General features: G+C 38.9%; 1 protein-coding gene across 2 annotated transcripts in view; it reads right to left on the reverse strand.

Annotated features, from left to right (window-relative positions):
• The window catches only part of LOC150090548 (uncharacterized), a 449,422-nt gene that overhangs the window by 121,295 nt on the left and 311,469 nt on the right, over nt 1-16,658 (reverse strand). For both annotated transcript variants that reach the window (XM_090371399.1, XM_090371407.1), the window contains one exon: nt 11,820-11,890. In XM_090371399.1, coding sequence (XP_090227525.1) covers nt 11,820-11,890 — 71 coding nt within the window. The remainder of the gene's footprint in view (nt 1-11,819; nt 11,891-16,658) is intronic.

Consider the following 16,658-nt stretch of genomic DNA (forward strand, 5'->3'; position numbering starts at 1 on the left):
CGATCTACGCAAAGTCCAAAACTATTTTCTTTAATTTATTTTTTTAAAGACATTTGTGAAATGAGCTCTAAAGAATTTTAAAGATATCCGAGAAAGAGGCCAAAAAAACTGTAAGGGAAAGAATGCAAACAAACAGGGAGGCGTTTAAGTGCTCATGTTCTGTTCAGTAATGGCAAACTTTTATTTATTTATTTATTTTGTTTAAACTCCTCCTGTCGAAAGTCAACTATTGGAAAGAAAAGTGTTCCCCTTATTGATTCCCCCTACTGTTGTGATGCTGTACAAATTAAACACCCTCGAAAAGGCAGTGACTGCATTGTTTTCAGGCCACTGGCCTATAATGAGAGTTAATTACTCATTTTAAGGCGTATCCATTACCTACCCGGAGTGAGTGATGATCAGTTTACCACACTCAATTAAGTCGCGCATGCATAAATTGTGGGGACAATGACTGTAGCACTTTCTAACTACTGTATTACTATTTGTCACCGCCTTAAGACCAGTCGTCACAACTACACTCATGTGAGAAAATTGTAGTTAACAGGAATAAATATTTAATGTGCAGATTTTGTTGGTCAGTTCTACATTTCACCAGTATCCTAGCAACTACAGAAAAGGAAGCGAGAAAGGAAGAGCAGCATCCATGCAGATTTCGTTAGTTTCTTAGCAACCACAATATGGGGAAATTACATTTTGAATTTATAACTGGTGTCTTAGCAACTGGCTACAATTTAGGTTTCAACGATATACGAAATTGAAGTACTCTCCCTTATCTTTAAAACCTGCATTCTTTTGTTTAAATAGAAGATTATATTTATTCTGAATGTCTGTAGTACACTTCAATAAACGCAAAATCAGCCTAATAACTGGTGGAAAACAATAGAATTTCTATTTGTCTAACTTATAACTTATTATTATTTTTTAATTGGCCGTAAACAAACATGGACTACTGTAATTAAAGCGCCTAAAAGTACAGGAGTCAATAATTTGGATATTATGAACAGTTTCTACTAAAAACTGCTTTCATCTTTTATAACGAACACCCCGTTACAGCTCTCACATCTTCAGATTCTATTTACTCCGATTATTACGAACTCCTACTCTGTGTATTGAGTGTGTCGAGAAAGGCCGAGACATGTTATTACTATGCCTTACAAAGGCGCAAAAAAGAATCCATTCTGCCGCATTTTTCCGTTCGCTCACTTTGTTCTATTTTACGTGGTCTGTAATCTCGGCCTTCCAAGTCTCGAGAGGAAACAACGTCCCCCTTCGGGTGGCTTACTCTCGCCTAACTCGGATTCTGTCAGTCACGCGAGGAATGACTTCAATATCAGCAGTCGAGCTCGGGTTCCGCCATTTCAATATATCTACAGTCGACTATCTATTGACAGGTCTCACAGGCGCACGTGAGTGTAGGCTGGCCACACAAGGTCACGTTTGGGTTTCCTCCAATGTCGTACCATGCCAGTGCAGTTGACAGATGCGGTGCTGCTCTCTGTTGAGAGACATCTAACATTCCCCACAGTGGTGTTATTGTGAAATACTCCAGACGTTTATTGTCATTACTCCGTTCAATATGTGCACAGACGGATGGAGAGACAGTTAGCGGTGATTGAACACAAGTTATGGGCGTGGTTTACCCTCAACGAAGGCGCATTTATACTCCAGCGGTTCCATTTCGGCCTTAGCACACAGCCCGTTTCTAACTTACTGATGAAAAGCTTTCCTTTTGGAGGCGTGCAGCTCTGCGTACTTCGAATGAAGAAGAAGTATTCTGATATCTGCTGCTATTGTCTTCGAATGTTTATCAGTCTCCTAACAACGATATTCAAGATTAAGATAGTAAAAATTACTATCTGCTATTGCTAATACAGTACTCGCATTTAAAAATGTAAGCGTTCATTTGAGGACAATGCGTGTTCCGACCAGGTTTTTTTTTATTTTTATTTCCTATTTACGCAGCGTGTTTTCTTTTTATTCTCCTTCTCTTGTCGTGGGTTTCCTCTTTCTGTTTATGCTGCCTTACCCACTTCTTCTGTTCTTTTCTCATGTATTCAGTGTTACCTGACCAACCACAAACGTAACCTTTTTATCATTAAAACAGCACAAGCCAGTATGAGGCACAAACGTCACAACTGTCAGCGATGAAGAAGACTAACGACCAATGAACGCACCAAATCAGCCCAATAGTTCGACCCACCAAATTTTTTGTGTGGGTGTATGAAACTTCGTAATAGGAAAGGAAGTGGAGATGCGGTCAACCCAAGTTCTTTAGTGACTACCAAAATGCAACGTGTACCATCAACAATCTTCCTCTGCCTGTATTCACACGCAGAAAAAAAATTCTCTGATGTCGAGATTAAAACTAACTTCTCTTTTCCCTCAAGTACCCACCGCACTCGTCATTTTTCACTTGTGACGGTTGTCGCCGTCACAAAGCGATGACTTTTCAAGAAAGATGTTGGAAGCTGCACAGAACTGTAAAAAAAATTTAAAAAACCCAGCAAAATACAATCAAGAAGGATACTTTTTCAATATTGAAAACGTTTTAGAATTTCTGTTTTTTTTGGCCCCCCCTGGTATGTAGACCTATTGTACACGCTCCCTAATGAGACGCCAATACGTCGAAATGGCATATTTCTTTTGGTGTCGAAGAAGGTAATAAATTTTATTAGATGTTTTGGCGTTTCAAGTTAACCTACTCTTCGTTTTATTCCTTTTCCCCTTAGACGAAAGAAACCACGGCACGCATGCGCTGTATTCTTGTATTGGGTACTATTTCCCCACTGCTCCGTTCTCAGCAGCTGGAGTTTATTGTTAAGCGTTAGTGATTGCTTCTGCATATTTCAGGTGTTGATGATGCGAATAATACTTTGTTTTGATCATTATTCAATCTTGCAAGTGAATATGACAGTTTTTTTTTTTTTTTTTACTGCTTTTCAAGGTTCTAGACGATAACCAGAATTTCTAGCATTTCATTATGTATCCAGAATTTGATCAATTGCATTTTTTTTTAATGTAAACAGACTAATTCAGAAATTTCAAAACTAGATGGCATGAGTAACAGAGAATTATTTTGCAACATCGTATCCTCGTGACAGGTGGAATCTTACGGCAGTCTTTAAAATTTTCAGGCTTTGTAGAAGTGATACGGTGGCTAATATTGTTATGTTTTCAAATGAAAATTATCTTCTTTGTTTTCTGTTCAGGGCATGTTTATCATACACGTTAAAGGTGAATTTCTCTGAGTATACTGCCTTTGGCCTAGGAAAACTGTATGATTTTTTGCACCTTCATGTTTTACCACGTTTCTATTATCGTTCTCTATTTCAGTGCCACTTCTGCACGCTGTTATTGAATAGACACAGCTCCTTCCCCTATGATGGCTAGGAAATGACGATTTCTAATGCGCTTCCTTTTTATGCCAATCCCATTTGTACAGAGTGATCAGTTTAAAATACAACACATTGAAATCAACTGATACACTGTTTCCAATTTATTAGAATCTAGCGTTCTTATATCCATACGCATCCCGTCATAATCAAATGAAAGAATCGTGATTTGCTGGGTCAGTTGGTACGACATACCAATAAAGATCTGCACTGTTCTTGGTGTAGTCATTAATGTAGCATCGTGAGAAAAATAAGTTACGTCGTAAGAGGAATGACTATAGGCGCTCGGTTCGCTTTAATTGTATTTTAGTAATGCAGCGGCAACTTTAGCTATCTGTAATCTGTAGAAGGCTTTTGAGGGACCGTTTATCTTCGTGTATTTGGTCTTGTAAATGCAACAGATGTTTTAGCCTGACAGTTGTGCACTTCGTTAAATACTCTCATAGGTGCTTGTGCTACAAAAGTATCGTTATGCGTAGTAGTGGAGCTCACTTATGAATCGAGGCAGATGGTGTTTAGTGTTTTCAAACAGTAAATCTGTGGACCAAATCTAGCAACGAAAAGATCCAGCCAGTGCAAGAAGATGCTTACAACTGCACCCCCACAGACGTCTGTCCTACCACGTTATGTATGCAAAAACCAGAAAGCAATATTGTTGATAATCATCAAAAACCTCGAAACCGGGAACCTATTTCCAGCCCAGAATGGGCTCAGAACAGTGATATACACAGATGTATGGCGGCAATTTGAAAGCCTCTCATGTGTGAGCGAAACAGGCAAATCCTTTGCAGCTGTGTCGAGAACAGTGGAGCACTGTAAAGACGTAATGCGATCTGATGAATCAACTTTTTTTTCTTAAGCATGGATGGAGGCTGTCCTTGAGGCTGTCACAGACATTCTCTCAGATATGCCAGACAAGCTGTTCTTGCTACCTGTGAGTCTAAAACGCTGATGGAACTGATATTCGGGTGACACTCAAGTCAAAGTGGACCCAATTTCGGCGAAGTCCGGACGGTCTATGACAGCCAAATCCTCTGCTTGCACCTTCACGATGGTGGGACTGTTAGTAATCCTGGGTATAACCTTCATGCACAAGTACATGGTGGGTGACCACCCAGGTGTGAACCAACGTAAGCAGGGGGTCGAGGTGTGGCGCCCACACCACATGGAGGAACGCCGCCCCTCTATGTTACCAGGCAGTACTAGGTGGTAGATGACTCTCATCAACCGGTGAAATACCACCACTTTGCTTATTGGAGGCTTGAAGTGGTGGAACCCATGTTTAGTCTCTAGAGCTAAGTTCCGGCCAACCCTTCCCTATCTCTTCCATCATGCAGTATGATTGATGATTTTTGAGGTTATGATGAATGTCGTGGCGAGATCCAATATTCCTTACATTTCGAGGGTACAGCTCTAAAACGGTGTTCGCAGGCCGGCCGCTAGTTAGTACACCGGACTGAACCTATTGGTAACTCTCTAGGAAGCTTCCGGATCAGCTAGTGTACAATCTTGCTACCTCTACTCTGCCAGATAGTGACTGGAGGGAGTCCGAGTAGTGTGTATGCGGGGAGCATTGTCGAGGCCACGCTATGTCAAGGATCTGGGTATATTCTTACCACATGTACGCCATATCCAAAAATTTCATTACTTCATACAGCATGTCCCACCCACTTTTTCTTACTATTGAATACACCATGAATTGTCAAAATAATAGAGCAAGCTTATCTGCGAAAAGATCTAAACCTCCCAAGGACTTCCTAATTCATTTCACAAATATACGTGGTCTCAATTCTAATCTCAACGATGTCCATTTCCACTTGCAGTCTTCCAAACCCCATGTACTTTTTCTGACTGAATCTGTTATCAGTTGATTCAACTACTGCTCATCTCAGATGTCCAAATTATTTGCTGTATGATTCCTTTCGCCTCAAAGGTGGTACTTGTGCATATGTCCGTTCTGATATTCCCTGTCAGAGACTTGGCAATTTGGAATCTCCTCTCTTTGATCTCCTCTGGCTTAAAATCTCTCTACCTCATTGTGTAAAATTCATCTGTTGTCTCTACCGTTCCTACTCCACTAATCACTTGGAGCTCTTTGACTTCCTCTCTTTGCAACTTGACTTTCTCCAGTCCAACTTTCCTAACAGTGAGGTAATTTTCCTTGGTGATTTTAACGTTCACAACTCCAGCTGGCTTCCGTTTTCTAGTCACACCGACCCAGCAGGTCGAGATGCTGAGGCTTTTGCAATTACTAATGACCTAGCACAGATTGTTCATTTACCTACAAGAATACCGGACAATCCTAATCATACAGCCAATACGCTTGATCTTTTTCTCACAAACAACCCTTCTAAGTACAAGGTTGAAGTGAGAGGTCCTTTAGGCACTTCAGATCACAACTTGGTGATTGCCTCTTCTCCAATGGAACCTTTATCTCATGGCTATTCCCAACCTCGTATTGTTTGGCATTACAAGAATGCAAAATGGGATGACCTGCGAGACTTCTTTTCTTCTTTTCCTTGGTCTGATTACTGTTTCAAAACTTCTGATGTCAACGTTTGCTCAGATCGTGTCAGTGAAATTATTCTTGCAGGAATGGAATCCTTTATCCCACACTCCACTTTAAAATCTCGTCCTTTATCTAAACCTTGGTTTTCCAATAAATATGCTAAGGCTGTCCAAGAGAAGAACGTTGCATATCGTAATTGGCTTGTTTCTAATTCTTCAGTTTCATTTTCTGCCTACACCAAAGCTCGCAACAATTGTAAAGCAGTTATTAATCAGTCCAAACTAGAGTTTGAACAGGCTAAGAGTAGAAAACTTGCTTCTTGCCCTAATGGTAGCCGAGCATTCTGGTCTCTTGCCAAAGCTATTGGCCGCAACTTTTGCCCATCTCTGCTCCCACCTCTGTCCAAACCAGATGGTTCTGTTGTCACTTCAGCCAAGGATAAAGCTGACCTGCTAGCATCCCATTTTTCTTCCAGCTCATGTATTAATGATCTTGGTAAAACACCTCCCACCATTCCTAACACGCTCCATTCAATGCCTCCTGTGGTCTTCCGTCAAAAGGATATCAGAAGGATTTTGATGAATCTTGATGCTAAGAAAGCTCCAGGTCCTGATGGTATTTCTCCACTTGTTCTCAAAACCTGTGCTCCTGAACTTACTCCTATTCTTTGCCGCCTTTTTTCACTTTCTTATTCCAAAGGTGTTTTTCCTTCTGCTTGGAAATTTGCTCATATCCAGCCAGTTCCTAAAAAGGGTGACAAATCCCTCCCATCCAATTATCGTCCCATTGCAATTACTTCTACTCTTTCTAAAGTAATGGAGAAATCAATTAACCGCCAACTCTTAAACTACCTAGAAACTTTCCGTCTGATCAACGATCGCCAGTATGGATTCCGTCAGTGTCGATCCACTGGTGATATTCTGGCTTATGTTACCCATTTATGGACTAATTCAATGGAAAGGTTCGGTGAAACACAAGTAGTTGCTCTTGACATCTCAAAGGCTTTTGATCGTGTTTGGCATAAAGGTCTTCTAAACAAGCTTCCATCTTATGGTTTGCCAACTGTTTTTAGTAATTGGTTATCCAGTTTTCTCTCTGATCGCTCACTGAGGGTGATGGTAGATGGCTCTCTGTCTTCTAACTTCTCCACTAATGCCGGTGTCCCCCAAGGTTCAGTTCTTTCCCCCACTCTTTTCCTCTTGTATATCAATGACCTTCTTCCATTGACTGGAAATCCTATCCATAGTTTTGCCGATGATAGCACATTGCATTCAACTTTCCATTTTGAGAAACCTTGTCCAGCTCAATCAGCTTTAAGTTCTCGAAAATCTGCTGCCAATTCCTTAAATGCCAATCTTCAGGTAATTCTCCAGTGGGGCAAAGACAACTTAGTTGATTTCAACCCTTCTAAAACTCAATCTTGTCTTATATCTCGCAAAAAGGATTCTTCTGCTCCTATGCTTATCTTTAGTGACACTCCAATTTCTAGGCAAAATGATATATCTCTTTTGGGGATTACCCTGACTTCTAATCTCTCTTGGCACAAGCACATTACAAATATTGCTTCCTCTGCATCTAAAAAACTTGGTTTTCTCTTTCGCTCTCGGCGTTACTTTTCTCCCAAACAGCTGCTCACTCTGTATAAATCGCAAATCCGCCCTGCCATGGAATATTGTTCCCACATCTGGGGTGGTGCCCCCAAAACCTCTCTCAGGCTTCTTGATTCCATTCAGAAGAGGGCAGTTCGGTTAATTAATGATTCATCTCTAACAGAGTCTCTCCACTCGCTGTCTCATAGACGCACTGTTTCTGCTGCACGCCTCTTCTACAGATACTTCCATGGGCACTGTTCTTCTGAATTGGCTTCTATAATTCCAGCTCTCTCTTTCAAAACAGTCCGAACACGTGCCGCCACCAGCCAACATCCATTTACTGTCCAACTTCAAACCCACAGAACCAACTTTTCATCTTCCTCATTTATTCATTCAACTGCCGTTTTCTGGAACAACCTTCCTTCATACGTATTTCCTGCAAATTACAATCTACAGAAGTTCAAGTCCAATATCAACAAATATCTTCTTTCGTCTTCTCAACCTCCAACCCAAGCACGGTACTAAGTACTATAGGTTTAATACCTCTCGTGTTTGGGGTTCTCATAATAAAAAAAAAAAAAACATGGTGTGGAGGAAGCCGCACGAAGCAATGATCCCAAATATATCCTGTACTCTAGACAGGCAGTGTTGGTGTTCGGATGTGGAGACTGTTTTCTGATAAGGCACGGGTTGTCTCGTTATTCTGGAGTGAGCTGTCCCATTATGCTGACGTACCGAACAGCAATGGATTATTCCAAGGCGACAGATAGGCTGAGAAGTGGAAACTGGAGTTTAACATTGCATTTGTCAAAGTACTGCACATGGGTAGAAGTAACCCCAGAGGAACGTACTAACTGTTTAGTACTGCACTTAGAGTGGTAGAAAATGAAAAAGACCTGGGGGTAATTGTGCAGTCAGATATGAAGTTTTCTGAGCAATGCAGACAGGCTGCAAGAGCAGACCATGGGGTTTTGTCAATGATATACAGGAATTTTGCTAGCAGGGAAAAGGAGGTGATTATCCCTTTGTATAAGGCAATGGTCAGGCCACGCTTTGATTACTGCGTACAGGTCTGGAGGCCTCATTTTAGGAAGGACGTAGATTTGCTTGAGCGTAAACAGAGAAGAGCAACAAGATTGGCTAGGGGAATGAAGGGATACTATTACGAAGAGAGGCTTAAGTTCTGCAAATTACACCGGCTGGAGGCTAGGCACCTGCGAGGTGATCTGATTAAGGCCTTGAATGGGTTGAGCACGCTGAATTCTAATGGGATTCTTCCACTTGCTCAGATTACGAATCTAAGGGGGCATAAATTCAAATTGAGGAAAGACAGTTGTAGAATAGATGTGCGAAAATTTCCTTTAGCCAGCGGGTGGTTAATTGCTGGAACAAACTTCCATCTGTCGTTATGGAAGTTGATAGCTTAAATAAATTTAAGGGGGAACTGAACAAACATTGAGGGAATGGTTGTATGAATTTTTTTTTAATTTTTGGCTGATGATACATAAGCTTATACGCCTTGCTTTTTTTGCATCACATGCCTCTATTACTAGTTACCGGACATGAATCCCATCGGCTACTATGGCATCATCTTGAACGACTCGTCTGGAATGGCTATCTAGATATTAACGAATCTGACTGATAAAAAGGAAATTTTCGAACAGGAATGAAATAAGATCAACAGGGACACTTTATTACGTTTATTTTGAATCCGTGCAACAGGTTTGCTACTATCATCGCCACCAAAGGTGGACCTACATGCTGTTACATACGTTAACTATTCTGATTGCACAATGTACGTGTTATAATTTAGATTTTTTCCATTATATAACAAGCTTTAGCCAGTTGTCATAATATAAATATGTCAAGTTAATATGCAAGCTGTTTCACAACATGAGGGCGGCACTTTCAGAATCGATTTAGGACCTAAGAACAATGGAAAAAGTTCATATAAACATATCCTATTCTAAGTGGATTTCGGAGTTTTGGCTGGTTTGAATTTTAGAAAATGGAAATTGAGTTTGGATGGTAAAAAATACTATAGTAAAAATAATAAATAAACATAAGCACAGATTCCTCTCACCAGTGATCCTCTGTTTCCGTCATCTCTTCGTTAGCCCGGCTAAGAAGCTCCTTTTGGATGCAGTATGAGATCCTTACAGGCATCTTTTTTGCTTCTCTAGATTGTACACCATGACAACTTATCGTGAAGGGGACCAACATCCTTTTTAAAGTCTCCAACATCATCGCACTCCCTCGCCAGGGGAAAGATCCTGTTGTTGGCTCCTTGAGACCCAACACTGACACCCCTAAGAAGTTTATAACTGGTATTCCCAACGGACACGGTACAGTTATACAAATTAATCGTAGTTAATCAGCAAAAATGTGGCAGCAAAATCGTAAAAGATAATTCAGTTAATAATAATACTTTCCTCCCCTTCCATTTAACATCTAATAGACTGGGCTTTGACTGGTTGGCCGTACTGGAGAGCGTCAAGGAAAAACAACTAATTGGGCTCGTGTACACGGACCGTACTATCTCGGGAACTTAATTCTACTTAAATTTTGACTTCGTAACTACTTAACCTTTTGTTACAATTATAATGAATTCTTTAAAATGTACAAATTATCCCATCCTCTATAATTTTAATCCTGTATATTACGCCTATACTACTGAACAACTCTTTCCTCAGCATTAACTGCATACCAGAGTGAAGCTGTTCACTCCATATTGACTAAAATATAAAATTAAATTAAACCAACAAAATCTTCGAAATTTAAGTTCTTCAAATTTGTTATCGAAGAATTAATCTCGAAAACACCGAAACACTTGTAATGTTAATTCTTTCACCTGATACCATTTGTTCTGCTTTTCTTGAACATTTTTCGATTTCAAACTTGTCTCAACATCAGAGATCAACTTACGCGGCTCTAGTGAGGACCATTAAGCGTTATTCTTGACATATATTTCTTCGTTTCTGTAACCTTAACTATTATTAGCTTTTCCATGATACAAGGAATAACCATAGACGAATCGAAAGACAATATCATGTCGACAGGAAACCCTTTGCAAGTCAGCGCAAGTTTTCTCATTTAGTGATAATCACTAAATGAGAAGGCAAGTGACTTGATGGGGTGTTAATTAAATCTCTGCAATACACAAAGACTCCACTCAAAGGAAACTGAAAACTCAAAGGAGATACTGTAAAAGATGTTCTGCTCACAAACAAGCAAACAAACAAACAAAAAAAAAGTAATAAAGCAGCAGCGCCTCTGAAGTTTTAACAGTCACATTTTCCTCCATATTCTCAAGTTCCTGCTTGTTCTTATAGCCCCAGGTCTTAGTAATTCGTTATGAGGTGATCTGCAGACGACATTCGGTGTGTGCTCCCTCCCCCCAAGCAAGTAATGAATCGGAAGCTTAATCTTGTCCTGGATGTCCGTCAGCTTGGTAGCGGTGAGTGCGTTTGCCAAGATAGTTCAGATGTCCTTAAGTCAACACATCGCTGTTTCGCGGTGTTGTTTATTTATTTACGGTTCCTAACATTTCGTTGCCAGGGGAACTATATCGCTGCTGTCAATGGGGTTGTTGATGCAAATGAATGAATGCATTTAGTGTCAATCCAGCATCGAATGCGAAAAGAAAGACAAGATTGATAGCGCCACCGTAACTTAAGCAGTGAATTCAGTTTGTGTCTATAAATTGAGTGTTCTATAGATAGTTTGTTTGAAAATGGGTAAAAGCGTGGCATTAAGAAGTATTGATGTGGTTATAGTTCAACACAGTGTATTTATTGTCCACCTGATCTGTATATTTTCCATTGCTTTTATTACAGTGTCGATAATATACAGATCAGGTGTATTTTCCGCTGGTGTACGTTTTAATGTACTGATTTTGTGTGTATTAATATCTGTACACGAAAGCAATATACACAAACGTTAAAATAGCCATTTTTTTTTAGTTCAGTTTCAGAGTTCTTAAGTTAATGAGATTCTGTTTACAGTATTCTGGGAAGCCTTGAAATAGCATCTCCCCAGTACTTCCTGCAACGCAGATATTTTAGTTATGTGAATATCACGCGTGGAATTTTCCCTCCACATTATTAAACATGTTTTAGAAGTCCACACGTATCTGTTCTCAGGAGGTTTAAAATAGGTCAACCCACGTGGGTGTTAACACAAAGGAAAACACCCACCCATTACCCTAATGAATGTTGTTTACCTAACCATCGGGAACGATATTTATTTAATTATAATAAATACACTCGGCTCTCATTACTGGACAATTAAAAGTTCAGTAATGGACTTTTAATTCTGAAAACTTACCTTGAGGATAGAGTGGAGGCAGTTTCCGATGATTGATTTCTACACTGGTCGCGATGTTGAAGCTGCCCGGACTGAAAGAGGAAACAAAACAGATTTTAGCTCTCTCTTATGGAGTTATTTTTCTCAAATACAGAGTGGGTCACAAAACATTATTTTTAATGTGTAAATCAGCTCGCTTGAGTACATAAAATGATTATAGTTAGTAATGGTAAAATATTCATTAAAATGTTATAACCCAAAATTAGTATGATTAATGCTTAAAACAGTGGACACTTGGGGGCTCTGTAGGATTTAAATCTTATGACAACCTCAGCTATTATTATTGGTTTTACAGAGCATTAGAACCTTAGGCTATATTGCTTCATTGTCCTCCCTGATTATAATCAGGGAGGTCAATGATCTTAGCGGCCATTTGATAGGTCCATGACGACATTCATTTTCCAGGAAATTTTTCATCCAAATATCACCGTAAAGGGGGAATATCATCACGTGATAACATCTTTTCCATGAAGTTGTAGAAAAGAGGTGCATTCAACATGTTTAACTAGGAATCTGCAGTAAGCGTATCACTGAAGAAGGTCCACGCACTCCTTAGGATGATTTTCCTCCTCCTTTTACAAATCATTTTCGTAGAGAACATGGACTGGTTAAAGAGTATAATGTCAGAATCGGGTGTTCTTTAAGATTATTCATCTGGAGAGACTTTATAGTAAATGTGAAAGAATTGCTGCCCCTTTTAAAGAAATTTAATTTTTATTAAGAAACTGTATTTATTCATTATTTTAATACACTGTAAACAATAACATTTATTCGATTGTAAAAATTATACACTAATAATCAAAAATTAAAATATCTGATCCCTCTACCTCTCTCTGTGAGAGAAGAGATTCCGCATCAGTCATTTGTATTTTCATTCCTGATATTCTCTCTTTCGCATGAGTTGCATACCCTTCCGTAAAGTATACAAGTTTTGTGGAGCCATTTTCCACTTTTAATTCAATTGCCCTTTTCAGTAGTAAAAAATTCTTCCAGCATTCAGTTGTTGCTTCTGTGAATTTCTTCAAATAAGTCTACGTTATTGTCATTCGGTCTTTGAATCTCCACTTCATTTAAATCTATTGTGTCTTTCTTTCATTTCTTTATTTTTTCCTGTTTTGATTGGAGAGGAATTACCCCCCCCCCCCCAATTTTTTTTAAAAAAGTTTTCTATTAATTTCAAGCTATGTGCTAAATTGTTTTTTCGATGTAGAATATGTAGAATCTGACTGGTAAAATTGTAACCGAGGTTATGGGAAAGGAGCATCAATAGTAGTGGATGCTAATGAATTTTGATTAGAATGCGATGGTGACTGGTTAAGCAGTCAACTGACGATGCATTCTAATCAGAATTCATTATCACCCACTACCCGTAGGATGATTCTGAAACCGAGAGAAAAAAAAAATAGTAAGAAATGGAATTAGGCTGAAATAGAGACTCATCTGACCTTAAATCCAGACTGTGCGACGACTATTTATGCAGTATTTTTCTAATCTTTACGTAGCCATCGGGATATTTGCATATCTGCAGTGTGCTCTACAATTACGGCGTACTTCCCTAAAAAGTATTCTGCTGGCATTTTGTAATTTTCTTATCATTATGATTTGTAGCCATGAATGATCCATCGGTTGAAGTGCTTGCAAACAGAATTGTTATACCATTTTTATCTGTAATTTCATCACAATGAGCGCTATGGCTATCTAAAATCAGAAAACCCTGTGCCCTAAAGAATCTCTATAAATTTAAACCTTTATTCCCTTGCTATAAACATCTAATAATAGTTTAAAATTACATATTTTAGATGAAACATGATCACAATCGATCGATAACAAGTAGAAATTGCGACACTAAAGTTGACTGCTTAGCGAGAAATGATCGTTCTCAAAAGCACCACTTCAAAACGCAAATAAAAATTGTGAATATTGCTTTTTCAGATGTAAACTGAGACAGTGAAACAACTAATGCCCAATACAGGCTTAGCTCAGAAATAATTCCAGCTAAGTCCCACCTACCACAACATCTTTTCCCGCATTCAACCCTACTGAAAATCGCCCAGTCTACGTTACTGAAATGCTCAGAACAGCCTTCCTGTAGATTACCAGTATTGGTTTCATTTGTTGTTGTTCTTAGACTACCTGACATTTTATCGGTGTTGTCAAAAAATTGGTTATGTCTAAATTTTGGATCTTGGGAGTGATGGAATAACATTTACTTTCATCCACTATCGCAGACATCTCACTCTTTGCAACGTTTTGAATATAACTTCGCTGTTTTCCTCGACAGATCTTTTCCTTGTTATTCTAATATAAGTTTTAAAAAGTTTCCTGTAAGCAGTCGGATTCAGGGAGGATAATCTATTAAGACGCGCGACACAATATATTTTTAAAATATTGCAAATTCGGGAACAAAAAAAAAAAAAAAAAAAGGCTACTGTCGCTTGTGTTGCTCACATGCAGCCAGTACGTGATAATTCTTCCCTTAATATCAACACTGCCAGATACTGGAAGATCCATTTCGTCTGGTATCCCATCCGCGTGGATTTTACACGTTACTACTTCTTCATCCCGCTTACTGGGATAAACGATTTCCGTGTCTCCATGAATAATTTAATAACGTCCGTAAGTTCGTAGCGGAACAAAGATGTGCATTTTTTTTAAATTTATTTTTGATATTATTCTATCCGAAGTGAAGGTATGAATATTCAGATTGCGAAGGGGAGGATTCGGCGATATGTTAGAGTTGAGATGCTCCTGTCGCATCCTTATATACTCCAGAGTGCTTCTGTTGAGAGACAGATGGAGAGAATTGCCTCCAGTGTGCTCTTCAATGGACGGTAATAAACTCTCTTTATAGACAGCCGGGGGGATCTGCTATCTGCTGCAGCCAATTCTTTTTGGCCAGTGCGTAGCTGAATACTGGATCAAATCTTAGTTATTTCGAAGACCTGCAATAACAGACTCCTTTAGCAGCGAAAACCGAGGGCGTGATCAGGGAAGGCCAATTGAAGTGCGTAAGAAGTTAGGAAGTCTACTTCAGTGTGTCAGAGTGTTTCTTGTACTCTAAGAAATATCGATACGTAATCGGAAATATTTATTCCGTCTTTTTTCGCGGTTTTTGCCCTCTTTGAATTTAATGTTGCAGTATTTTGCAATTTTTGTTTCTCTCAATCCATCCCAGATAAAATCTTGCTCCTTTGCATGTCTGCAACCGCGAATATATTAGTTTTACTATTTGTTCCTCACGTTGGTAATATTCTTCAAATTTCTTTAGGGCACAATTGAAAATAGTTAAGCGATTTTCAGTTGTACCCTCAAGGATTACTGACAGCTCAAACTCAAATAGCAAAAAACCTATTGTGTAAATAGTTCTCTGCCACCTCAAAATAAGAATTATGGAAGGGGAAAGGCGAAATATTCGATCTTGCACAGGATGTAAAACTGCCAGCTGAAGTTCTGAGTGAATCCGTATATGAAACTATTTCGTTTAAATATAATAGCGATTCTTCTATGTGAGAAAGACCAAGCTTCATATAAATGTATATAACAATTAACAACTTTTGGATTATTATAAGCTATTTTATAGTCTAACGTTCAGTAAATCGCCACTCGCTCTGTGTATTAATTGCCTTGCATTACGTCTCTCAATGCCTCTCGAAGTCCAAGAAACAAGCCTCACGTCCAAGAAACAGTGCCCGAGCATAAAAACGAAATAGAATCTGAAAATCCGAATACGGGAAGGGGAATCAAACGTAAGAAGACATCTTTCTTCTAGATTAAGTTAATTTACTTCTTCGTGGAGCTCTGTAATCTCTTTTTCTCCCTCTGTTGTCTGCCTGCCTTGCACGAGCGAACGAACAAGCTTTCTAATGTAGCAAGCTCACTAATACCCTGAAAGCCTACGGATTACACCTATTAAATGTCGTCTCGGGGGTCTTTATTTTTCGAAGACTAACAAGTTGGGCTGTTTGCCCTTACCCTCTGACCATCATAAGTCTTTTCCCGATGTTTAAATAAGAGCTTTTCCCAGACTCCAAGGCAGGAGGATAAAGTTTTTCTCTTTATCTTTTCCCCTTGTTGGATAAATGCATAGGACTGCAGCTGTTCACTTGCTAGCCTTGACACAACACATTTTGCTAAATAAAGTAATGTATGTCTGTTAAACTTCAGCTTAAAATAGTTAGGCTTGACATTGATAAGAATAATCCGTTGTTAGTAGGCGATGAGCAAATTAGCGATGTTTACTTTGCCAGAACGCATCGTTACCCGAAGTATTAAGCGTCTTTGCCTGATAGCACCGGTGTCTTGTGGGAAAGCACGCTTTGAAGGAGCTAATTGATACAGTAAACTTTAAAATCCGGCAGCCCCTGGGATTGAGAAGAGCCGAATTTTAGAGAGGTGTACCTAATCGTGGAGCAGTTTTAGACAAGCACATTTTAGTGAATATTAAACACTAAAAGCTGAACTAATTTATAAAACATTCATATTGACTAAGAGATGGTACTAGTACTTAAAATGTAAATAACACTTCAATTTATAAAATATGAACAAATTACGTTGTCAGAATATCAATGGTGTGCTTCAAAGAAAAAAATAAATAAAATAAAATAAAAATACTTTCGTAATAAGTGAATAAGAAAAAAATTAATTATTCTTCTTGATTAATAATTATTATAATGTGGCAGTCTACCAGTTTACATAACATTTTTATGATGTACTATGGAAAAATTTAGCCAATTTCTCTCATTTATTAATAAACAAGGTTCACTTTTGCTGCTATTATAACTACAGCAGAGTGAAAGTCAC

Source organism: Mastigoproctus giganteus, chromosome 1 (genome assembly GCF_048544385.1).
Source record: "Mastigoproctus giganteus isolate SK-2022 chromosome 1, ASM4854438v1, whole genome shotgun sequence".
NCBI lineage: Eukaryota > Metazoa > Arthropoda > Arachnida > Uropygi > Thelyphonidae > Mastigoproctus > Mastigoproctus giganteus.